This window comes from Schistocerca piceifrons, chromosome 4 (assembly GCF_021461385.2).
Source record: "Schistocerca piceifrons isolate TAMUIC-IGC-003096 chromosome 4, iqSchPice1.1, whole genome shotgun sequence".
In the NCBI taxonomy this organism is placed as follows: Eukaryota; Metazoa; Arthropoda; class Insecta; order Orthoptera; family Acrididae; genus Schistocerca; species Schistocerca piceifrons.
This window is the reverse complement of record NC_060141.1, coordinates 830173902-830201076: the sequence shown is the minus strand read 5'-3', so window position 1 is coordinate 830201076 and position 27175 is coordinate 830173902. Positions and strand designations below refer to the sequence as shown.

General features: G+C 45.0%; 1 protein-coding gene across 1 annotated transcript in view; it reads right to left on the bottom strand.

Moving 5' to 3' along the window:
- LOC124794982 (neurexin-1-like) overlaps positions 1-27175 on the bottom strand; it is a 2052691-nt gene that overhangs the window by 652904 nt on the left and 1372612 nt on the right. Inside the window, exon 8 of the mRNA XM_047258725.1 lies at positions 12344-12496. Within this exon, the coding sequence (XP_047114681.1) occupies positions 12344-12496 (153 nt within the window). The remainder of the gene's footprint in view (positions 1-12343; positions 12497-27175) is intronic.

Sequence of the window (27175 nt, the reverse complement as noted above, 5' to 3'; positions counted from 1 at the left end):
AAGAACGGGACCAACGACGTTCGAAGAGAATCGCTCAACGAGCAGAAGTACAGCCCTTCTATACGTTGCTCCAGATTTTAATGCTGCGCCATCGACAGGTGTTAGCGTGCAAACCGTTCAACGAAAAATTATCGATATAAGATTTGGTGCCGAAGTGCCACTCATGTACCCTTGATGACTGCATGACACAAAGATTTACGCCTCGCCTGGGACCGTCAACACCGACATTGGACTGTTGATGACTGGAAACATGTTGCGTGGTCGCAGGCGTATCGTTTCAAATTGTATCAAGCGGGTGGGCGTGTACGGGTATGGAGACAACGTCATGAACCCATCGACCCTGCATGTCAGCAGTGGACTGTTCAAGCCGTCAGAGGTTCTGTGAGCAGCTGGAGTGATATGGGACCCCTGATACAAATCTTTAACATAATACAGCGCTTCAGCAACCGTGAATTGTTCAGACAATAAGAAATTCAGCCTTCAGTTGCAAGGTAATTTTTTTTTTTTTTTTACTTTCCATAGGTTTCGATACCAATAATGGTATCTTTGTTCTGAAGAAGGTTTCGATGCCAACAATGGTATTTTTGTTCTGAAGAAGATACCATTATTGGCATCGAAACCTAGGTAAACTAAAAAAAAAGAATACCTTGCAAATGAAGGCTGAATTTCTTATTGTCTTACCCCTGATACGTCTGTGTACGACTCTGACAGGTGACACGCACATTAGCATCCTATCTGATCACCTGCATCCATTCATGTCCATTGTGCCTTCCGACGGAGTTGGGCAATTCCAGCAAGAGTTTGCGACACCCTATACGTCCAGATTTGTTACAAGTGTCTCCAGGAGCACTCTTGTGCGTTTAAATACATCCACTGGCCACCAAACTTTCCAGACATGAACATTATTGAGCATATCTGGGATGCCTTGCAACATGCTATTCAGAAGAGATCTGCATCCCCTCATACTCTTATTTATGGACAGCCCTGTAGGATTCATGGTGTCAGCTCCCTCCAGCAATACTTCAGTCCATGCCATCTACCGTCGCGGCATTTCTGCGTGTTCGCGGGGGCGTTACACGATATTAGGCAGGTGTACCAGTCTCTTTGGCTCTTCAGTGTATGTAGATAACCTAACTGCCTCGATATAGGACACTGTCTGGTATACTTTGATATATATATATGAACGAACAGACGTACTGCACAGTCATCTATCTGCAGTCAAAGTCTGGTATACGAGGGATGTTCAGGAGGTAAGGTGACTTTTTTCAAATTGTGCGGGCAACGTACATTCGATCATCGACCCTTCTTTTTGTTATGTTGGCACACATATTCCGAACGTATGTTCACAGCTTCAAGTGTACAGCATGCTTCGTCTGTGTTTGACAGAAAGGTTGGACGTGTTTAGTGTGCTCAGCGACTTTCGATTATTATTAAAACTGGAGCAAAGAATTTGCATCAAATTTTGTGTGAAAAATGGAATCAAGTGCTCAAAAACACTTTAAATGTTGACATTGGCATACGGTGAGTCTGATCTAACAAGGGGAGGCCGCCAATTGTGAGATTCAGATTCGATTCATACTGCGCATAATAAAAGCTCATGGCCAGAGGTGTAATGTGGCAAAGCACCAAGATGCACTTCTCAGCCGTTGTAGAGAAAATCGACAGTTAAAAGAAACCGTTGCGGTGAAATACTCTCGACGATTAATAATTTTCTACAGCGTCGTGGCGCAGCGGTAAGCGCTCGGGATCGTAATCAGAAGGTCGCTGGATCGAATCTCGTGCCATGCAATTTTTTTTATTATTAGTTTTTTGTAATTCAAATATATGTTGGTGAAGGCGGATCGCTCTCCAATTGTACCGCCTCCATTTTTCCGTTTTTTTTGAACAGGGTGTACCAAAGCTCTCCCGTCCGCACTGATTTTCGACAATGTTGTAAGTTGCGCTAGGGACCGCATCTACCTTCTTTCGAAGTTAGCAGGCAACTACGCTGTTATGCGGCGGCTCGTTTCGGCCCATTCAACATCTGTCATCTGTCATTCAAGCGAGTAACTGAGTTTATATTTAATACCTGCCACAGCAAATTTGTGTTCGTGGGGTCTCTATTCTAATTCGAACGTTTGACTTATGCTATACGTATTCTTTTCGGAATATCGTTTCTACGTCTTCCGTTAACTATACGTGGTTAACATTATGAATACAATTAATAACATTTGTGAAATACAACTTTGTTTGCGGAAAACATAATGATGTCGCCAGTTTTTCCACGACAAACGACTTTCAACAACTTATTATATGCATAATTGTTGCAACTGATTGCCGGGAATTATATATGTACAGCATTGACAGTTATATATATATTTTTGAATTATGAAAAAACAAATACTAAAAAAACGGTTGCATAGCGCGAGATTCGATCCGGCGACCTTCGGATTACGAACCCGAGCGCTTACCGCTGCGCCACGACGCTGTAGAGAATTGTTAATCGTAGAGAGTATTTCACGGCAACGGTTTCTTTTAACTGTCGATTTTCTCGACAACGGCTGAGAAGTGCATCTTAGTGCTTTGCCACATTACACCTCTGGCCTTGAGCTTTTATTATGCGCAGTATGAATCGAATCTGAATTTCACAATTGGCGGCCTCCTCTTGTAAGTAAAAAAAAAAGTGTTTACAAGTGGTACAAGTTCTTCCAAGATGGCCGAGAGGACGCCACCGACGAACCTCGCTCTACTCGCCGCTCCACATCAACAACAGATGATAGCGTCGAAGCTGCGAAGCAAATTGTTTCGGAAAATCGCCGAATTATCATAAGTGGCTGAGGATGTTGGCACATCGGTCGGTTGGCGTCGTGCAATTTTTTCGGAAGTTTTGGGCTGTGTCAGCGAAGTTTGTTCCAAAACTCAATTTTGATCAGAAAAGCCGTCGCATGAGCATCGCTCAGGAGCTCTTGAAGGACGTTAATGATGATCCTGATTTGCTCAAAAGGGTCATAACTGGTGACGAAACATGAGTTTCCGCTCATGATGTCGAAACCAAAGCCCAATCGTCCCAATAGGAGCTCCCCGGAGAGACATGACCGAAAAAAGCACGCGACGTTCGATCAAATGTTAAAGTTTTGCTCACTGTTTTTTTCAATTGCTATGGTACGCCTGGAATTGTGGAAAAACATTCATCGTTGCTTGTGAGATATTTTTTGGCCAAAAACAACCCAACGATCATGCCTCAGTCACCATATTCACCGAATTTGGCCCCCTGCGATTTTTTCCTGTTTCCAAAACTGACGAGACCTATGAAACGAGGAAGATTTTCAACGATTGAGGAAATGAAAACTGCATCGCTGGAAGTACTCAAGGCTGTACGAAAGCTTATGAGAAGTGTTTCGAGGATTGGAAGAAGCGTTGGCACAAGTGTATTGTATCTCAGGGGGATTTATTTGAAGGGGACAACATGAATATTGGTGAATAAATAAATATTTTTTTATAAATATATAAAGTCACCTTACTTTTTGAACACACCTCATATGCTGCTTGCAGAGTAGTGGAAGGGTGGTTTAGTTATGATATAGCAATTGGGAATCATCATGGCTGGCACTGAAATTACAAAACAACTGGTTAAATTGCTAAAATTGATGGTACTATGAACTTCAGTGCTTATTAGAGTACATTGATCAGACTGTGAACTGCGATGCTTATTACAGTACATCATCCCATACTGAATGTGTCTTTTTCTCCCTATCCATCCACTAGTACACTGTTGATTACTGCATAATGATTGACTGGCAACACTTGTCTGAGATGGAGATAGCCTTGGCAGAACACTAGACATCTGCAACTTGTCACTGTGGAGCGTGAGATTAAATGTTGGCATGCATTCCTCAATGCTTCAGTCTCATCCTATTTCCGTAAGTTGTGATGCCCTCAACTTTTTTTCTTACCAGTAAGGTAACTGTACCTCTTTTTACTGCTATTACCCTGTGCATGTTCTGAACAGCACCTTTCGGTGGTGGTCAACATCAACACTGGAACCATGGTAATGTGCATGACTGCAAAATGAGGATACAATGCTCTTCCAAACAGAACAGTGAGACAAGTGCAACCCCATCACCTTGGAAGATGAAATTAATTATATAGCTGTTTGGAAATGCTCCACAATGCCGCAAAATCTTCCAGTTTCCATATGTTGATATGTCATCCACATTTTTGTCAATAAGAAATGTTGCCTCTGTGTTTTATTTCAACCATCACATGTGTTATGGGAGCAGCACAGTTTTCACCATGTGATGTTCAGCTTTCTGTGAGAGCCAATTGATAAAAATGGATTAATATCAGTTTATCATCTAACACAGACATTGAAGTCATGGTAGAAAACAAAATTTATGGCGGTGTACAAAGCTGTAGTCATAGACTGCTTGTATGTGCTGCAGCTGAAAAACAATGTATTCAACTGCTTATAATAGAACAACAGAGAAACCATGTCTTGTAATTAATAGTACAGGCAACAGTACTTTACACAGGTTTGTGCAAGCAACTTCAATCAGTGGCCACCTGCTCCAACGCAGCAGTACATGTGTATGTGTGATAGGCTGCATGTCAACACATAGACAGTGTTTATTTTTTGATAAATTGGAAGAGAGAGAGGAGATGAAATCTTACAAGAGATTCTACAAAAGGGAGTGGTATGATCGGTTAAAGTTTGGATGCACATAATTCATAGTATTTTACATACTGTGGATGTTACAAAATGATGATGAACAGTGCTTTCGAACATAGTAAATGACTGTATAGACGCTGATCTGTATCGGTATTTCATATATCTGAAATGAACATAATGACCTCCTGCATGACTCTTTGTAGTTTGAACACACAAAATGCTCTCAAGCCACACCGATTTTGCTCATAAAACTAATACAAATTCACTGTGTATTCTCATGGAATCATAACTGGTTTTATTATTATTGTGTATGTAAAAATACGTGTTGCAGCAAGTCCTCCGCTATTTCATACTTGATAACCTTTAATTTTAAAGTAAACACTACTTGAATTATAGCTCATTGCGAAACCTAGAAATGATAGTGTTTTTCCTGACATGTGAGTAGATTGTGTGACACAGGCTGTGATTATGAAATTGATTACGAAACTACAATGCAAGAATCTGTTGATATTGCGAATAATAGCCTGCTGATTTCGGACTATTTCTTGAAGTAAGGGTTGCTTTAACTTTAAATACAAGCCAGTAGAGGGAAGTTTTGGTGCAAAAATGCAGACGTCAGCACACAGACAGTATTTGTGTTCGATGTATCAGAGGTGTCTTATATGGGTCTCTACTAGGTGACATTGGATGTTCTATTACAACACAAGCTCTCACGATTTGTTTTATTTTCTTTTAGTGTTTCGCAAATGCCAGTGCGAAATAGCATAGCACTGGTGAAACAGAACTAGCTGTAAAGTAGAAAGAAACATCCTCCCGAACTGAAGCCTGATGTTGTAGAATGTAGAATGAATGTGATTTTTTCGACATGTGAGCAAATGGAGTGAACGGCTGTATTGTCTAATGTTATTTCACGTGTATGTAATGTTTGTAATACACACGAGAATGGCAGTTTATTTGTAGGTGCTGATTTTGTAATTTTGCAACAAACTGAAAATAATCGCGTAACACAGATTTTTTCTGTGGAGTTTGAATTCTCGTTTCCCCTTTACTGCGATGACAGTTTCGAAATAACATGGAATTTCTGCAGCACTCCACAGTTTTAACCGGCAAAATAATGGAAGTTTGTTTTAGATTTTATGCAGAGAGGACGTGTATAGGAGCTGTGGAACACGTTCATACATCTATCAAATGTATACCACTGGCCAATTTGGTCATCTGTAATTGGTGCTAGTGCTGTAGTGTTTTTTTTTCACTTCGTTGGATGCCGCAAAATAACGTGAGGCAGGGGGAGGGAAAGATGTGAGTTGTATCCTGCAGTCGAACATAAAAGCTATACCGATTTTCCTCTCAAAACTAATAGAAAACGGACTGCACAAATTTTCATGGAAACAGGACATTTATTATCGTCAAAATTGTGTTTCCTTTTGTTAACAGATCCTCGCTTGTAAGAAGTGCGTTGGTGTGTGCTTGTGGGGGCAGCGCTTTGGATGGTGCAGCGCACTACTCGCCTTTGTGTAGCCTTCTTTTACCTCGATTCAACCTGTAACTGGCGGCCTGGTGACGTGTTGTGTGTGTTGCAACCGTTAGTGCTGTCCGACTGCCCGGCCCACGCAGCGGTGTGCTCCACGGGGACGCACTGGACTGAAGAGTCTGGCATAGGCAGCATGTGGAGGCGATAGCAGCTGTTCGTTTGAAGAAGCGATTTGGACAGTTCTCTGGGATTTCGTTATTGTTCCAGTCCTTCTCAGAAAAACTTTTAGGGCATGCAGAAAGCATCCATCTGTGACTGAGTTCCGCAGACCAAAGCAGTGTGTCACTGGCACCAGGTAGATCTCTTTGTGGACCACCGGTGACAAGATAGAACAAGCCTGTATCCCTGCGTAAGGTGTGCAAAGGGAGGAAGAGGGAAGGACGAGGGAAGCTATGAGTGACTCGAGGTTGGTTATTTCACGATCACACATTGATAAGAACAGACGTGCACCTGCGGTCCCTCTCTTTTGGGACAATGATTATTTCTAATCCCAAATAAATGTGTTGCATTAGGAGCTGTTGATTATGAGTGCTGGTTTTTTCATGACAATTTCGATGTGTACTTAGAGCAGTGATGCGTTTTCCGTCAGTTCTACATCTACATCTACATCTACATTTATACTCCGCAAGCCACCCAACGGTGTGTGGCGGAGGGCACTTTACGTGCCACTGTCATTACCTCCCTTTCCTGTTCCAGTCGCGTATGGTTCGCGGGAAGAACGACTGTCTGAAAGCCTCCGTGCGCGCTCTAATTTCTCTAATTTTACATTCGTGATCTCCTCGGGAGGTATAAGTAGGGGGAAGCAATATATTCGATACCTCATCCAGAAACGCACCCTCTCGAAACCTGGCGCGCAAGCTACACCGCGATGCAGAGCGCCTCTCTTGCAGAGTCTGCAACATGAGTTTGCTAAACATCTCCGTAACACTATCACGCTTACTAAATAACGCTGTGACGAAACGCGCCGCTCTTCTTTGGACCTTCTCTATCTCCTCTGTCAACCCGAGCTGGTACGGATCCCATACTGATGAGCATTACTCAAGTATAGGTCGAACGAGTGTTTTGTAAGCCACCTTCTTCGTTGATGGACTACATTTTCTAAGGACTCTCCCAATAAATTTCAACCTGGCACCCACCTTAACAACTAATTTTATATGATCATTCTTCTTCGTTCCGTACGCATTCTCCCAGCTATTTTACAGAAGTTGCTGCTACCAGTGTTTGTTCCGTTATCATATAATCATTGAATAAAGGATTCTTCTTTCTATGTAAAAGGATTCTTCTTTCTATGTATTCGCAATACATTACATTTGTCTATGTTAAGGGTCAGTTGCCACTCCCTGCACCAAGTGCCTATCCGCTGCAGATCTTCCTGCATTTCGCTGCAATTTTCTAATGCTGCAAATCTCTCTGTATACTACAGCATCATCTGCGAAAAGCCGCATGGAACTTCCGACACTATCTACTAGGCCATTTATACATATTGTGAAAAGCAATGGTCCCATAACACTCCACTGTGGCTCGCCAGAGGTTACTTTAACGTCTGTACAAGTCTCTCCATTGAGAATAACATGCTGTGTTCTGTTTGCTAAAAACTCTTCAATAAAGCCACAGCTGGTCTGATATTCCGTAGGCTCTTACTTTGTTTATCAGGTGACAGTGTGGAACTGTATCGAATGCCTTCCGGAAGTCAAGGAAAATTGCATCTACCTGGGAGCCTGTATCTAATATTTTCTGGGTCTCATGAACAAATAAAGCGAGTTGGGTCTCACACGATCGCTGTTTCCGGAATCCATGTTGATTCCTACACAGTAGATTCTGGGTTTCCAGAAATAACATGATACGCGAGCAAATAACATGTTCTAAAAGTCTACAACAGATCGATGTCAGAGATATAGGCCTATAGTTTTGCGCATCTACTCCACGACCCTTCTTGAAAACTGGGACTACCTGTGCTCTTTTCCAATCATTTGGAACCTTCCGTTCCTCTAGACACTTGCGTTACACAGCTGTTAGAAGGGGGCAAGTTCTTTCGCGTACTCTGTGTAGAATCGAACTGGTATCCCGTCAGGTTCAGTGGACTTTCCCCTGTTGAGTGATTTCACTTGCTTTTCTATTCCTTGGACACTTATTTCGATGTCAGCCATTTTTTCGTTCGTGTGGTGATTAAGAGTAGGAACTGCAGTGCGGTCTTCCACCGTGAAACAGCTTTGGAAAAAGGTGTTTAGTATTTCAGCTTTACGCGTGTCATCCTCTGTTTCAATGCCATCATCATCCCAGAGTGTCTGGATATGGTGTTTCGATCCACTTACTGACTTAACGTAAGACCAGAACTTCATAGGATTTTCTGTTAAGTCGGTACATAGAATTTTACTTTCGAATTCACTGAACACTTCACGCATAGCCCTCCTTACGCTAACTTTGACATCGTTTAGCTTCTGTTTGTCTGAGAGGTTTTGGCTGCGTTTAAACTTGCAGTGAAGCTCTCTTTGCTTTCGCAGTAGTTACCTAACTTTGTTGTTGAACCACGGTGAGTTTTTCCCGTCCCTCACAGTTATACTCGGCACGTACCTGTATCAAACGCAGTTTACGATTGCCTTGAACTTTTTCCATAAACACTCAACATAGTCAGTGTCAGAACAGAAATTTTCGTTTTGATCTGTTAGGTATTCTGAGATCTGCCTTCTATTACTCTTGCTAAACAGATAAACCTTCCTCCCTCTTTTTATAATCCTATTTACTTCCATATTCAGGGATGGTGCAACGGCCTTATGATCACTGATTCCCTGTTCTGCGCTTACAGAGTCGAAAAGTTCGAGTCTTTTTGTTATCAGTAGGTCCAAGATGTTATCTCCACGAGTCGGTTCTCTGTTTAACTGCTCGAGTTAATTTTCGGATAGTGCACTCAGTATAATGTCACTCAATGCTCTATCCTTACCACCTGTCCTAAACATCTGAGTGTCCCAGTCTATATCTCGTAAATTGAAACCTCCACCTGAGACTATAACATGCTGAGGAAATTTATGTGAAATGTATTCCAGATTTTCTCTCGGTTGTTCTGCCACTAATGCTGCTGAGTCGGGAGTTCGGTAAAAGGGGCCAATTATTAACCTACCTCAGTTTTTGAGTATGACCTCCACCCATAATTATTCACAGCAACTATCCCCTTCTATTTAACTACAGACTCGCACTACGCATATATTTTTGTAATGAGGACTGATCCTAATTATTAATTACGTAATGTGTACCAATCTTTACTTCAGCACCCTTTCCCAAGAAAAACAAATAAAGTTCACTGACCAAACTTTCCTCTCAAGCATCTGGACAGTTCCAATATGTTGGCGGGTGCACCTGGGCTTTCTGCCCAGGAGGAGTGGGGTTCAAGTCCCGGAAAGGACACCTTCAATCTGAATTTCCCGCCAATTCCCAGGTGAATTGGGAGAGCAGCATAGCCTTGGGACAAGGCAATTTCCGCCTGGTTTGAAATTTCCTCCATTTTTAAATTCCTACCATTTTTTGAATTTCCTCCCATAATTCTAAATTACTAAAAATGGGTTGATGGGGGAGGGGGAGGGGAGGGGATGGGATGTGGTAGGGAAAACACATGATGCCATCTGGGGTAGGGGTAATTAACTGACGAATTTAATTATTTTGGATATCAAGTTAATATCAAAAGTGTGCTAGGAGTCTTATCATCCTACTACTGAAGGACTGATTAGTGACAGATACAAATCTAAAACTGATCAGGGATCGAATCCCATACTTTTGGATGACTGATTACGATTGTATGCTGTGCCTAACATCTCTAGTCTGTGAATTATACTTCATTTCTGTTGGGCTGTCCATTCATAGTGAGATTTTTCATTATTTCTGAGTCAAAAGTGCACATCTTTGCATAAAAATCTCTTTTGTGTCCGCTTAATATACGCAGCAACAATGACAGTCACAAATCTACTGCGGATATCTATCGTAATTTTTTCTAAACTAAAAATAACTGTCTGTGTCCATGAGAAAACGCAAGCAACAATCTGCTTCAACGGTACAACATCGGAAGTATTTCCTATAACTAGCGATACACAGCGGAGATCTTTTCTCTTTGGCTTTAAAGATCGTGATAAGGGAGTGTATTTACATACTGTATCTGATGGAAATCTTTTGAACACTGTCTGCCAAGACCAAAGTAAATACAGTTGTTATTCGTGAGCTGTTATAAGCAGGCGATACAGCTCTGTTAGCACACGCAGAAGATGAGGTGCACTATGTAATTAATAAATTATCACATGCACGTGAAAAATTTGGCCTAACCATCAGCCTCCAAAAGACTAAGATCATGGCGCAGAGCACCATCAACCTTTCATCCATCAGCATTGAGGGCAGTTCTCTAGAGGTAATTGAAGACTTTACCTACTTCTGATCTACAGTATGCAGCAACTTGTCTACGGACAATGAGATTACTAAGAGAATGGAAAAATCATCATCTAACGTTGCTCGCTTGAAAAACAGAGTACTGAACAATGGACCGCGCACAATAATTGAAAGTACACAACGCTCGTGTTTCAGCACCCTTCTCTACAGCTGTGAGACACGGACGTCTCTTGGTAAACACGAATCTCGACTGAACAGCTTTATCTCCCCTGTCTCGCTCTGATCCCTCGGAGGGACAAAGAAGCCAACACCGAAGCCTCACAGCATTCGTGCGCTTCAGATCCGCCGACGTCTAAGGTGTCTGGGACACGTCAGGCGCACGGACCCTGACCTGAGCGTGAAACACTGCTGCACGGAGAAATTTAGCAGGGCGGGGGAGCCAGTGGGAAGAGGTCTGACCGAGGCCGGTATTCATCCAAGTACTGGGAAAGTACTGCTAATGACCGTGTCAAGAGGAGACTAACTGCGCGAAACGAGGTCCAGCCCGTAGAGGACGAACGCGCACAACAACAAATCAGTAAGAGGACAAGACGGGAAGGGAGAGCGGCTTACGTTCGAAGCCCCGCCACGTTCCACGTGCCTAGAGACTACCACTGCCGTGTGGGACTTTTGAGCCACAGAGGGCGCTACAGACTCTGAGCAAAGTATGCGACACCGTTCGTTACCCATCAAGAATGGAAGGATGCCAAGGAAGGACGGTATGCAAATTTGTTCAGAAACCCTGGGCGGCTGAAACTATTATAATGGACGAATAACTTCACATTCTGATAACGACAACTAGGAATAACACAAATTTGTTACGTCCAATAGCTATATTGGGGGGGGGGGGGGTAAATAAAAAAATCGTACTTTTATCTTGAAAGTGTTGTGTTGCTTTGTTCTTCTGTTTACAATTATTCTACAGGAGCGGGTGGCTATGAATATATTGACACGAATGTGCCTGTCTGCCCATCTCTTTGGTCTTCTCGAATCCATCGTTCATCATCGGCGCGCTTTGTGTTTGTTACTATCTTACTGTATGTTAAGGCGGAATAAAATGGTTGTAGTTCGATCAATAAATATTCTATTTAACTGTCTCATTTTCAGATACTCTTAAGTGGCCAATAAAAGATGGTGTTGGGATTATTAATCGGAATACTGTTCCCTGTACCAATTGTTTGACGTTATACTCTGCACAGCCACGGCTCTTACCACGTATCATTAAGCATCCGGCTGTCTAGAATGAATTGCTCATCTGCAGCGTCCCGACGTGACAGTTTTAATAGATTCCGCCTCCTATAAGACATACGAATTTGTTCTGTACCTGTGACATACGGACAGAAATACGGACGTCGAGTGATTGAAGCAGATCACTCTAGAGTGAGTCGCCTTACACGTGTGTAACGTGTTTTGATTACACGACTGCTAACATCTCTACACAGACTGCAAAACGATTCTGTTCGTTTCAGTTCTGTGAGTTGTAGCGAGGTGTTCGCCATGTCCTGCCACTAAAGAATTAGGAGACACACAAAAGAAATGATATCTGGACAAACGTACGTCTACAGTAGACACCGCAGGAGTTGGTTTCACACCATGTGGAAGATTTTAACTCGTGTGCTACACGTATAGAGAAGATGGCAAGACTTATTTGAAGAAAAACACGCATACAAAAGTGAAGAAACTGTTGAGCTGAAACAGAGCAACACGCCCAGCAAGCAACTGCAGGCACAGGGCTGAGCGCGGGCAGAAGCAGTACTCACGAGGTTGGAGTCGCTGGTGGTGAAGGTGACGGGGTCGGCCGCCTCCACCTCCTGGCACATGAAGTCGACGTGGCCGACCACGGCGATGAGCTTGCTGTCGCGCCGGCCCAGGTCGATCAGGTTCAGCTTGAGCGTGTCCGCCGTGAATTCCACCTGCGGGCAGGAATGCTTGCTAAATGTCGAGGGTGAAGGCTGCTTCCCTGCGTCCATTGCATTTCTTGACATTTATCTGTAACGTGCCACTTCACCTGACAGACGAGACAAAAATTGCTGTCGGTTACGAAGGATATGGAATCTAATACAAATGACACAGCTGTCGATCTAGCCCTCGAAATCTGTCAGAAAATCCAAACAGATTTTGCTCGTATGTAAAGTATGCTAGCGACAAGACACAATCGATGCCTTCTCTGTCCGATAGCAATGGAAATACTATCGATGACAGTGCTGCTAAAGCTGAGTTACTAAATACAGCCTTCCGAAATTCCTTCGCCAAAGATGACGAAGTAAATACTCCAGAAGTCGAATCGAGAACAGCTGTCAAAAAGAGTAACTTAGAAGCAGATATCCTCGGAGTAGTGAAACAACTTACATCACTTAATAAAAACGAGTCTTCGCGTCCAGTAGGTACACCTAATGGGTTCCTTCCAGTGTATGCTGATGTAATAGCTCCCTACTTAACGCTCATATTAACGTTGATACGCAGTAGGATTTTGGAACATATATTGTCTTCGAACATTACCAATTACCTCTCAGATAACCACCTATTGGCCCACAGTCAATACGGATTTAGAAAACCTCGTTCTTGTGAAACACAATTAGATCCTTATTCACACGAGGTGTTGAGCGCTATCGACAAGGGATTTAAAATTGATTCCGTGCTTTCAGATTCCCAAAAGGCATTTGACACCGCTGTCAGAAGCTGTCTGTAATCAAATTCCGTGCTTATGGAGCATCGTCTCAGTTATGCAACTGTATTCGTGATTTCCTGTCAGAGAAACCACAGTGCGCAGTAACTGGCGGAACGTCATCGCCTCAAACAAAAGTAATTCCTGGCGTTCCCCAACGTAGTGTTATAGGCTCTCTCCTGTTATTTATCTATATAAACGATTTAGGAGAAAATCTGAGCAGCCGTCTTAGATTGTTTGCTGATGTGCTGTCAGTTATCCAGTAGTAAAATCACGAGGAGATCGAAACAAATTGCAAAACGATTAACAAATCTCTAGGTGCGAAAATTGGCAGTTGATTCTAAATAATGAAAAGTGCGAGTTCATCCACATGAATGGTAACAGGAATCAGTTAAAAGTTCGGTTACACGATAAATAAATCAAATCTAAAGGCCGTACATTCAAATAAATAGTTAGGAATTAAAGTTACGCACGACTTAGATTGGAAAATACACACGGACAATATTGTGGGGAAGGCGAAGCAAAAACTGCGTTTTACTGGCAGAGCACTTAGAAGAAGCAACAGATGGGCCTGAAGAAACCGCCTGCAGTACGCTTGTCCGTCCACTTTTGGAGTACTGCTGCGCGGTGTGTGGGATCCGTACGAGATAGGATAGTCGGAGTACATAGAGAAAGTTCAACGAAGGGCAGCACGTTTTGTATTATCGACAAACAGGGCAGGGAGTGTCGCGGACATGACATGGACATCCTTAAAACACACGCGTTTCTCGTTGCGGCGCGATCTTCTCACGAAATGTCAGTCACCCACTTTCTCCTCCGAATGCGAAAATGTTTAGTCGACAGTGACCTACATATGGAGGAACCATCGTCGTAATAAAACAAGGAGAATCAGAGCTCGCACGGAAAGATACAGGTGTCCGTTTTTCTCGTGTGCTGTTCGAGGTGGAATGACAGAATTATTGTTATTTGACGAACCCTCTGGCAAGCAGTTTAGTGTGATTTGCAGAGGATCCATGTCGACGGACATGTAAATATAAAGTAATCAGAAACATCAGAAGGAAAACAGATTAACGCTTAACTGTAACAAGGCGGAAAGCATACAGTTTCTCACATGGACCTCATGTAAAAGTGAAATTCTGTTGTCCGAAAGTGGTCAGACAGTCAGTGAATGTGCTGGGCAGAGACTCCATACTGTACTCTCCATTACAACAATGATCTCCAGTGTCTCTAACACTGAAAAACGAAGGCTTGTTTGGTCAGGTTACATTCCCCCTCGTCTGCTGTTATACAGAGGGGGCGGAATCAACTGAACACTGAAAAACGAAGGCTTGTTTGGTCAGGTTACATTCCCCCTCGTCTGCTGTTATACAGAGGGGGCGGAATCAACTGAAGCACCCAGGAAATGCGGTCGGGTGGCGGTGTAACTTGGTGCACACCGATACCCTTTCCGGATGTGTAAGTGATCGGATCTGCAATCCTCTGTGGCAGATGGAGCGGCCACCAGCACGCATTAGCGTTAGTATTAGGTCTGGCAAGGTCTCGAACAGCGCGATCACTGTGAAAGACGCGGAAATGCTGCGCCCAAGTGCGAAATGGCGCTGCCAGCAGTTGGCAGAGCTTGAAAGCGGCCATTTGGCCGGCCGGTCGAGTCACCCAGTGGGTATCGGGATCTGGGCGGCGCCAGGCTGTGTGTGCGACGCTGGCCAGGTGCGTGAGGGCAGCCACACCCGTCTTACAGGTGTCGGTCGACCACGTCCTCAGGCCGCAAGACAGAATCTCCGTATCGAGCACCTATCACATCGTACCGCTACCCTTCACATCTCTGCCCGCCACCTGGGAACGAGTGATAAGATGCCTGCAGTGTTCTGTGTCATCCCGCACCGCTAGTCGGCCGAGTCCAGCCGAGAACAGCCGGTCTGCAGCCGCCCTCGCCACCGTCGTCAGGGAGTAGCTGGGCTGGGCTGGCGTGAGGTCTCAAGTCTCAGTCATTTCTGTTTAGGCCATGTTCAACTTGGTCGATAAGGTGGTTCAAATGGCTCTGAGCACCATGGGACTTAACATACGAGGTCATCAGACCCCTAGAACTTACAACTACTTAAACCTAACTAACCTAAGGACATCACGCACATCCATGCCCGAGGCAGGATTCGAACCTGCGACCCTAGTGGTCACGCGGTTCCAGACTGAAGCGCCATAGAACCGCTCGGCCACACCGGCGGGCGCTCGGTAAGAGACCCAGTTGGGATGTGGAAGGTGATGCGACTAATTTCTTCGGTAGTATCGCTGGGGAGGTTCGATTTCGCCTGTCCTATTGCGCTGATGAAGTCCCGGAAGAGAGACTCCCCGTCGCACCAGCCTCAGGTTTAGCGCTAAGAGGGCCCACTGGCACTGCACAGCCCGTCACAAACCGAACATCAGGTCAAGCACAGAAACAAGAAGAAGGAGAAGGAAAGTAAAATAGAAACGGTGAACGGTCCAACAACAAGGAGTGCAATGTAGAGCAGCCGGGAACGCAGATGGCGTCGTGGTTAAGTGGTTACGGTGTTGACTGCCAAGCGGCCGAGCTGTGTTCACATTTCCCTCGCACAAATGTTTATTTATTTTATATTTTATTTTATTTTTTGCTGCTCGCTTTAAAGAAATTTGCGTCTGTGTCGTGGTGTAACGTCCGTTAGCAACAGGTAGTTGATTCTGCATAACTACTCTATTAGCAGTGGAAAGGCTTTCGAATGGGAACTGCAAAGGTTTGATGACAAGGCGACAAGTCAGCCGAATCCATCACTGGTAAACATGTCTGTTGTGTCATACACGGCATTACTGACAGTAAGTGTGTCATCTGATAGGAAGCTCTTTTCGGTGCACCTAATTTCTGCAACTGGAGGTGAGTGAGATGTGGCTCGTTGCCCGATATACGTAGATGTTCGTATAAACGTGCATGTGATCAATCGCAACAAAATGATGACCTGTAACAAATGAGCACAGCAGTTTCACAATAACACACTTTCTCTGTGCTCTGTCAAAACATACGTTTTTAACGTTTTTGAAGTTGCGTTCAATTCTGGAAATTTCACTCTTGAATTTCCTTGCTATAACGTAGTTCACAACCCTTTATTTGTTGTTTTTATTTCTGTGAGACATCTATGAGGTATCTCGCCTGCTCTTACTATTCATCACATTTACTTGCGACTGTAACGTATTCTTACATTACCCTTATTCTAAAACCAATCTATAGAATGACAACTGCCGAGACTACAGAAAGAGAACAAACATTTCAAGGACCGGACGGACAGTTGATAAAGTTGTAAGGAAAAAAAGATGCAACGAACGAGTTTTGAACACGGCTCGTACTGCCATTTTTTGTTCTTCTTGTTTCGCTTTTTTAAATCTCATTTTGTTCGTTATTGACCGTTGTATTTGTTCGGAGCGGACATCCCATGACGATTGTTCAAGTTCATCATTAACCGTTCATCCATTGACCCAGTTTTTTTGTTGTTGCAGAGGGCAGATATTCCTCTGACCGAACCCGCTGAGCTACTGGCCGAGACTGCTTGGCAGTTCAACACCATGACCACTTAACCCACGACGCCGTTACTGTTAGAGGTTGCTCTTTATTAGACTCCTTGTTCTCGGACAGTTCGCTGCTTCTATTTTTCTTTTCTTTTCACAGTTCAGTACACCTTCTTCCTGTTTTCATGCTTGATCTGTGTTCAGAATGTGTGGGAACTTTCTCTTGTCAGACGGGAGCTGTCCTGCATCTAGGCACAGCTATGTACAGCGCCACCACCTATCGGAACTTCATCGAACTATAGGAGGTGAAGCGGAAATAAATTCCGCCATTTTTTTTACCTAAATTTGCGAGAAAAAATGTATTGCATTACTTATTTAAAACCCACTGTACCGCGGTGCATTAAAATCCTGACGCAGCATTTGCAACGAGGTGTCAGTGTTTGAAGCGCCCCTAAAAAGCAGTGGAGATCACATAGTACTACGTATAGAAAGCTGCTTAAAAACTGCAAATTATGGCAGTGATATTTATGGAGAAAATATAAGTGTATAGTTAGTTAGTTACGTGATCCATTGACCAGTGTCACGGAAATAGATGCATTGCTCTTATCACAGTAGACAAGAAATTGAAATTGGCGGTGATAAAAATTAACGCTGCATGTAAGGTTATTTGAAGAAGACTCAGTATCAACGGTGATCGTAAACTTTCTACCGACAAAGAGACTCACCCCCCAGATGCAAACGAAAACTGTGGAGGAAATCTCAGTTTGCCAGTATGTACATTTCCCTATCATACAGTCGTCATCAGAGGAGACTTTAGTTGGGAAAATTACACTTTAGTAGATGGGTGGACGTGGCAACACGCCATCACAACCACTATTCTCTGAAACCTACGTACAGCTCACTGCAGAAGTATACTGGAGGTAACACGGCAACAAATAGACCTGGCCCCTTGAGGACGTTGTCAGCAGTCAAGACGAGGTCAGAGCAGCAATGATCACCAAAGTGGAATGGACAAGTAAAACAAACTGTAGGATTTATAAGTTCAGAAAACTAGATAAAGCGTCAATAGCGTAATATCTCAATTAGAAACTTAAAACATTTATATTTGTATAGGAGGCTTTAGAAGACTATGGTTAAAGTTAAAAAAAAGAATGGTTGACCATGCAGATTACAGATGTGAATGTACCTATCAGAACAATTCATGATGGGAATGACTCATCATGGAATGCAATCACCGTAAATAAATTTCTAAAGAAACAGAGACTACTGCATAGTTTGTGTAAAACAGCCCCTATTGTTTTGTAAACTTCCGATACGATGCTGAATAAAACGCCTTTGGGTGTCCGGAAGACAAAGCGAAAAGCTCTCAACGACTACCGTAACAGAATATTATCGAAGAAACTCTCACAACACCTGTCGTATGAAAGAGTTGCATAACGATTCGGATACACGGTTCCAGTTTTATGGCACCATAAGATAAGCTTGTTGATACAAAAAAAGCGTATGGGACCTGAAGATGGCAAAATGAATTGCCGAAACTGGGAGCGTTCGAAATAAAATAAAATAACCTAAAGTCTACTGCTGTTGGTGATATTTTAGGAACTGAGAAGAAAGAAATTCTCGTCGTGCGGTTTGCCGATTTGGGGGAGGGGAGCAAATAGTGAGTCCATCGGTCCCATGTGCGCCTGCTTAGCTGAGTGCTAGCTTGCTTGCCTCCCACGCCGCGGGCCCGGGTTCAATTGCCGGCCAGGTTGGAGATTTTCACCGCTCGCGGACTGGGTGTCGTGTTATCATCATTTCATCCTAATCTTGGACACGCAAGTGGGCGTCGACTGAAATAAGACTTGCTCTTGGCAGCCGAACCCGGATAGGGCCTCCCGGCCAAAAATGCCATACGATCATTTCATTTTATCAGTTCCATCGGATTAGGGAAGGATGGGAAAGGAAGTCAGCCGTGCCCTTTCAACCGAGCCATCCCGGTATTTGCTTCAAGCGATTTAGGTTGTTGTTGGTTGTTTTTTGGGGAAGGAGACCAGACAGCGTGATCATCGGTCTCATCGGATTAGGGGAGGATGGGGAAGGAAGTCGGCCGTGCCCTTTCAGAGGAACCATCCCGGCATTTGCCTGGAGCGATTTAGGGAAATCACGGAAAACCTAAATCAGGATGGCCGGACGCGGGTTTGAACCGTCGCCGCGATTGCGAGTCCAGTGTGCTAACCACTGCACCACCTCGCTCGGCGTGGTCACATGTAAAGGCTGTCAGTGGTGTACATGAGTGTCCAGGGGTACTTATGAACGAGACAGAAACAAACTGAGTGTAGCAAAGTAAAAGCGTAAATGGTGAACTCCATATTCAAATGTTTCTTTCCAAAAAAAAAAAAAAAACGAGGAGTACTTCTCCGGTTTAACTCTCGCAGCACCGTAAAGACGGATGGTTTCTGTGATGCTGAGAAAGAGCTGAAATCGCTAAAATTGAACAAAACTCAAGGCGCGATTGAATCCCTGTCAAATTCTCTACCTGTCACCTACAACTTCATACACAACAGTAAGGAGAGGTGTGCTACAGAGCTGTGGTTGGAGGGAAGCTGGGCAGCAGCAGAAATCATTAGTGAACAAGTAACATGGCAGACATAAAACTTCCTTATCTTGTATTTCTCCCAAAATACGAATGGTGCAACAAAAAATTGAGTCCAGCTGATACAGTAATAACAAGGATATTGGGACCGAGAGTCGGCGGCGTCTGCGTGGCGTGCCCCTGCGTGCGAGTGGGCTGAGCCGCTGCCGCCGTACTGCGTGGCGCGCACCCTGGGCTCTGCCACGCGCTGCTCTGCTCGGCCGCTGTCAGCGTCAGACGGTGTCCGTGGCGTGGTATCGATGTGTGACACAACAGTACCAGTCTTGCGTTTGAAATAGTCCGTGTTTTAACCGTAAGGTAGGAAAGATGTCTCAAACAAAAAACCGCGTCCAGCAGTTGGAAGAAACCACAGCTTACATCTGTCTCTAATAACAGTGGCAGAAGCGATCCACAAAACTAACATTCAGTATCCTTCACATCCATTTGTTGTAGTCTTTGAACATATTCAGTAATGAGGTATCTCGAACAGAATGATGTCCTCCATGTGAACTGGCATTGGTTCCAAAATGTAGATTATGTGACACACAACTCACACTTTTGTCTCGTGGCACCCTGAAAGCCGTGGGTAAAGACAGTCAGGTAGGTTTGGTGTTTCTTGACTCCCATAAAGTACCTGACTTAGTACGCTCATTGTCGAATCTATAATGCTACGACGTATTGTGTGAAATTTTTGGCAGTTTTGAGGATTTCCTGATAGGGACGATGCAGCACGTCGTCTCAGGCGGAGACTTTTCGATGCCTCGGGGAAGCGCACTTCAAAAATGCTCAAATGTGTGTGAAATCTTATGGGACGTAACTGCTAAGGTCATCAGTTCCTAAGCTTACACACTACTTAACCTAAATTATACTCCTGAGGGAGGACTCGAACCTCCGCCAGGACCGGCCACACGAAGCGTACTGGGGCCGTTGCTATTCACATTAAATTTTAATGACTTTGAGGACATCTCCTCCTTTGGAGACAGATCTGGTGATGGAGCAGGACAACGCAACACGTCGACACTCTGTAGACCACACTGGGTTACAACAGCGGTATGTGGGCGAGCGTACCCCGTTGGAAAACAACCCCTGGAACGCTGTTCGTGAATGGCAGCTCAACAGGTCGAACCACCAGATCGACGTGCAAATTTGCAGTCAGGGTGCGTGGGGTTCCTGCTGCCGCACCCCACCCCATAACTCGACGTGTAGGTCCGGTGTGTCCAGGCTGGTTGGAGGCCCGCACGCCGCCATCGTCGGCACTCACACACAATCTGCTTTCACCAGACAACACGACAGACCACTCTCGTTCGCTTCACACCAGTCAAGTCGCAAATGGCGGTAGTTTGGTGTCAGTGGAATGCACGCCGCAGGGCATGTGGCTCGGAGCTGTCCTCGAAGTAACGGATTTGTAACGGTTCGTTGTGTCCCTGTAGCGCCAACTGCTGCTGGAAATGGTGTTGCAGATGCAGTTCGATGCGGGACAGGCCCACGCCACACACTACGGTTTTCCCTCAGGAAGTGCCACAACGTCGTTCAAAGCCCGGTCTCCTTGCGACCGTACATTCTCCTGATTCTCCTGACCACCGCTGGCAGCAGTCACGTGCAGTGGCTACATTTCTGCAATACCGGAGAAGGCACATCCAGCTTCCCGTAGACCAACTCAGTGAGTATTTTTCGCGTTAGAGGCATTCTTGACTAAATTTCACGACCGTATCAGCGTGCATGTAAGGCAAACATGATTTGCATCCTCCTAGTGGCGTGCTAGCCCAATTCTCATGCAACTGGCGTGAAATTTGAACACACGTCGTGTCTGAGATGTACAAATGCGCCTACCAAATGCAGGTGCGGTGTGCAGGGGCATGTAGGCCGTTCTGCAACCGCTCCTCAGCTGGCTGAGCGCACCCCGGCCACCGAGGACAGCTGTTTGGCAGTACCGGGAATCGAACCTGGCTGGCTGTCTGCGTTGACGACTCAGCAGCGGAGGCGGACTTTTAGCAGTTTACGTCCACATGAAATGGAACACTCACACAGACAAAACACGCCGTACAATGCAGTTCACGGGTACCGCACTACGGAAATACAACTGGTGGAAACCGTGCTGAATAAGACTAACAGGAGATATTGAACGAATACAAACAATGCCAGCACGACTGGGTGCGGGTTCGAGTCTGACAAAGATGCTGAAGAAAGAGACCTGACGGACGTGACGGAAACTATCCCGAGATAGCCTACTCGCAAAGTTTCAGGAAACAATATTAATAGAGGAATCTAGAAACATCTACGTACACATATTACAGTGTGGACAGAGGTGTATGCACTTCACAGTGGTTTTCAGATTACGGATGTAGATGGAGATTAATGAGCAATATAGGCAGGCAGTACCGAAAGAGATTAAAATAACAAATTCCCAATACTGCAAAGAAGGAGAGAAACAGGAAATTGGTTTCATATATGTTAACAAATGTTAGTATAATATTATTTATCTAGGATCATTACGTCAAGGTAAGCACTATTAGTTTTCCAGTGGCGTATTCTAAAGCGTCAAGATTTCTTACCCTTTGTATCTGTGGTGTTATTTATAAACATAATAACAATGCCGTCAACAAACTTTATGCACTCTTTCTGGTACTATGGATTACTCCTATTCGCTACACAGGCACCTGTTTCTTTTGGAATGAGGTTTGTGTCCACCAGGAATGGAACTAATATATAACTGACTATTCTTTGTCATCTGTGTTTTCTGCAACGTGAATGCTGACAGAAGGATTACACCACGAAGCCATATTCCGAACTTCTTCACATCATAAACCTCTTGTACCACAACTCTGTTTGTTTTTCCTTTATTTTCATTTTTATACCTATTTATGCCGCTCTTCGGCCATAGAAAAGACATACAGTACTATTAGGAATACAAACAAACATGTAGGACAAAAACGGGAGACAAACGTGGTAAAATAAACGAAGTCGTTCACTGACTCACTGCTCGGATAATAAAACGTTCAACACTGCACACAACGGAGAATACAGAATGTCACACGTGAACGAAGGAGCTTGGACGGAGAGACACTGATAAACTGACGGGACGACAAACACGAGCACTGCAGCGACGATTTCCGGCGCATGAAGACGCACTGTTCACACGAAAAAGCTGTGGCCTACCACAGGAAAAAGGTGAGGGTAGGAGGGAGAATGCGAGGGGGCTGATGCTAGTGGGACGAAGGAAGGGGGAGCGGAGAGGGTGGGGGTGCGTGGAAGCCCGGTGAGGGGGGCAGGGGGGGAGGGGAGGGAGAGAAGGGAAAGAGGGTGTCCTGGAGAAAAACACAGGAGGAAAGGGAGGATCAAAGTTGGTAAGAGGGGTAGACGGAGGGGACGAGTGCATCATCAGAAAGGGGGAGTTGATGGAAGCCACCTCGGGCAAGGGTACGGAGTGTAGCAAGATGGAGAGTGGGTGGGATGCAGGAGTACAGGCGCAGCAGTGGACAGGGGTGGGAAAGGATGGGAGAGGGATCAAGTTTTCGGGAGGTGTAAAGGATCTGTATCTGTTCAAAGAAAAGGAGTAAGTGTGGGAAAGGAATTAAGTCGTAGAGGATCCGCACAGGGGAAGGGAGGCGGATGCGATAGGCGAGGTGGAGGGCACGGCGTTCCGGGATTTGTGTAGAAGAAGGTACGAGGGGCAGAGATCCAGGTGGGATGGGCATAACAGAGGACAGGGCAGATGAGGGATTTGTAGATGTGGAGGATGGTGGAGGAGTCCAGACCCCACGTGCGGCCAGAAAGGAGCTCGAGGAGGTGGAGTCGGGAGCGTGCCTCGGCTCGGATCATCCGGAGATGGGGCGTCCAGGAGACGCGGCAGTCAAGAGCGACGCCAAGGTACTTGTGGGTGGGGGTAAGGCTGATAGGACGGCGTTGCCTACAATGATCGGTCTTGGAAGCACTGACTTTGAGCAGCCACTGGTTACACCAAGTGGTGAATCGGTCAAGGGGGATTGGAGAAGGTGCTGGGAGTGTCGCAGGGTGGGAGCGAGGGCAAGGAAGGCGGTGTCATCGGCGAACTGGAGAAGGTGTAAGGGGGGTGAAGGCGGAGGCATGTCCGCCGTGTAAAGAAAGTAGAGAAGAGGGGAGAGGACAGAACCTTGGGGCACACCAGCGGAGGGGTAGAAGGTGTAGGAATATGTGTTGTGGATGGTGACATTGGAAGGACGGTGGGAAAGGAAGGAGGCGATCAGACGGACAAACTACTCTGGTTCCTCGGCTAACCAGAGCATTCCAAATTTTTCCTCGTGCCTACACCGTTGTAATACAATCAGTTTTACGTGACATCCATTCATTAATTTTAATAAAAGAGTTAAACAGACCATAACAAATGTTATTTCAAAACAGTACAGAACAGTTCAGTAAGTAGATATAATTACACATTAAACACGTTTTCAGAGAAACAAACCTTTTCAATTGCACAAGGGCGATCAGAAAGGTTCCATCAGAGGGCGTTGCTGCAGCGTATATGCAACGTAACGCGACCACGATGCGGGTAACGGGTATCGACATGTAGGCAGAGGTATTCGTGTCTTTCCGATGTGCTTGCGGCAAATTTGGAAAAGTAAACTATGGCGAATGTTGTAACCAAGAACGTCGAAATAGGACGAACGCGCTGTTATTCTTTTGTTGGCTGTCGAAGTACAAACAACGGCAGACATCCATCGGTTAGTGAAGAATGTGTATGGCTCAATGTGGCGCTCTGAAACCACCCCTGTGCAGTGGTCGTGCTACTGCTTCGTGATAACTAACGTTCCCGCCGTCGTAAACGTCGTCATCCAGAAGTTACGCCAACTCGAGTGGCAGATACTGGAATACCCGCCCTGTCGCCCTGACCTCTCCCCGCGCGATTATCACTCCTTCGGACCCTTAAAAATGGCCTCGAAGCGCCGACGATTCCTGCCGGACGATGACGTGCAGCAGGCAGTTGCGGACTTGTTCATGTGCCAGGACACACACGGTCTTTCTGCCCTCAACCTGGTGCGTCCGTAGGATGGTTGCCTCAATGCTCACGGTGATTTTGTCTGACTAGTATTCACAAACCTGTCTTACATTAGCTCGGATGCAGGAAAAATTCATTTCGTCATGTAAAATGGGTGGTTCAAATGGCTTTGAGCACTATGGGACTTAACTTCTGAGGTCATCAGTCCCCTAGAACTTAGAACTACTTAAACCTAACTAACCTAAGGACATCACACACATCCATGCCCGAGGCAGGATTCGAACCTGCGACCGTAGCGGTCGCGCGGTTCCAGACTGTAGCGCCTAGAACCGCTCGGCCATCCCGGCCGGCTCATTTCGTCATGTAACTTCGTTTAAGTTCCACGCTAACTGTTTCTATATTAGCCGAGAAGTCCGCCCCAGTAGCTGAGTGGTCAGCGTGACGGATTGCCGTCCTCTGGGCCCGGGTTCGATTCCCGGCTGGGTCGGAGATTTTCTCCGCTCAGGGACTGGGTGTTGTGTTGTGTTCATCATCATTTCATCCCCATCCGGCGTGCAGGTCGCCCAATGTGGCGCCGAATGTAATAAGACCTGCGATATGGCGGCCGGACCTGCGCCGCGAGGGGCCTCCCGGCCAATGACGCCAAACGCTCATTTCCATTTCCATTAGCCGAGAAAACCGCAGGAACAATGTGTGTTGTTGTCGTAGCCGTTATTTATAAAAGATAGTCAAGTGACCTTTTTCCCCTACTGAGTGGAATCCACACTTGGTATAATTGTGTTTGGAGCTTCGTAGCATTTCTTATGCCCAGCGCTAGCAAAGTTACGATAACGACTCAGAGATCGACAGAAACCTTGCGTTTATCTGATAAAAACAATATCAGTTGCGTCTAAAGCTCTTCTCATCATTTACGACAGTAAATTCAAACGGGCACGACGCGCTGTAGAGCGTTTTCTTATCTTATCTCCCTACCAGTACTCTTACAGCAGTTCAGCTTCCCAACGTGTAAGGTAAACCGAGTACTTTTTTTTTGCATGGAGTTGTTAGTTAACGTCATGTAGTCGGATTTTTCATTGCGCGCCGGTAATGAGAATTCAAAAGGCTCCCCATTATTTGATTCGCAGAGGAACGTCGATAAAAGTTCGCCCGCCGCCGAACACAACGTCGCGCACAAGGCATGCGCGCTCCGTTAGGTTTGTGGGTGGAAATGCGGGCTCCACACACGGACCCCCGCCCCTACACAAACACCGCCGAGAGCAGGTCTTCCACCGAGAGAATAAATAACTTACTTCTCGGTATCGATGCTGCGTAAAGATGCCCTTTTAATGACACGACCTATAAAAGGATTCATTACATTAGCGAAACAACGAAAAGAATACTTGATCACTACTCACCGTTTCCTACACAGAGAAGCGCTCGTAGCGAAAGCCACTGGAATCTATTTGATATGAGTTTTGGACAAGACTTTTAAATTTATAAATTACGTTAAGAGCAGACGTTTCGCTCAAATATGTAACGTGGAAACCTCCTCCTTCGCACAGAAGGCCTCTGGCCATTCAACGGAGAATACTTACCCGCGTCTATGAACTTAAAGATGCAGTGCTGCAGTTATTTGAGCAACTAAACAAATCGAATTTGTTGATGCATTAAAAAACGAGCTTGGAGAACAAACCTTTCCTTTCTGATTTATTTGGAATACCCAAGAAGACAAATGCTGCTCTATAAGATAATAATACAAATCTCCTTACCACCACAGACACAATTTCAGTCTTAAGAAATAATGTCGAGATATGATTGAGAAAAACGACAGACAGCAATTTTGAAATGTTTGTACTTACTTCTAAACGTCCACTTAGTAACAGAATTGACTACCGTTTAATGCAGTTGAAAGAGAGATTGGACGGATATGTCCGCACACTGGATATAAACCAGCGTGACTGGCCAAGAAATCATTTCGCGCTTTCCACTACTTGTGAACTTCTAGCTGTTGAAGGAGAGGAACAGGCAGACCAGCAGAACAACCTCACATTAGAACCTAAGTGTCAATAATATGACTTATAGAACTTCTGGATTTCTATTCAGCATCATTATCCTCACCTACGTAAAGGAGCACTGACCCTTTTGTTGCGGTTTTCTCGGCTAATATAGAAACAGTTAACGTGGAAATTAGGATCCAAAATTGTTGTTGTTGTTGGGGTCTTCAGTTCTGAGACTGGTATGATGCAGCTGTCCATGCTAATCTATCCTGTGCAAGCTTCTTCATCTCCCAGTACCTACTGCAACCTACATCCTTCTGAATCTGCTTAGTGTATTCATCTCTTGGTCTCCCTCTACGATTTTTACCCTCCACGCTGCCCTCCAGTGCTAAATTTGTGATCCCTTGATGCCTCAGAACATGTCATACCAACCGGTCCCTTCTTCTTGTCAAGTTGTGCCACAAACTCCTCTTCTCCCCAATTCTACTCAATACCTCCTCGTTGGTTATGTGATCTACCCATCTAATCTTCAACATTCTTCTGTAGCACCACATTTCGAAAGCTTCTATTCTCTTCTTGTCCAAACTATTTATCGTCCATGTTTCACTTCCATACATGGCTACACTCCATACAAATACTTTCAGAAACGACTTCCTGACACTTAAATCTATACTCGATGTCAACAAATTTCTGTTCTTGAGAAACGCTTTCCTTGCCGTTGCCAGTCTACATTTTATGTCCTCTCTACTTCGACCATCATCAGTTATTTTGCTCCCCAAATAGCAAAACTCCTTTACTACTTTAAGTGTCTCATTTCCTAATCTAATTCCCTCAGCATCACCCGACTTCATTCAACTA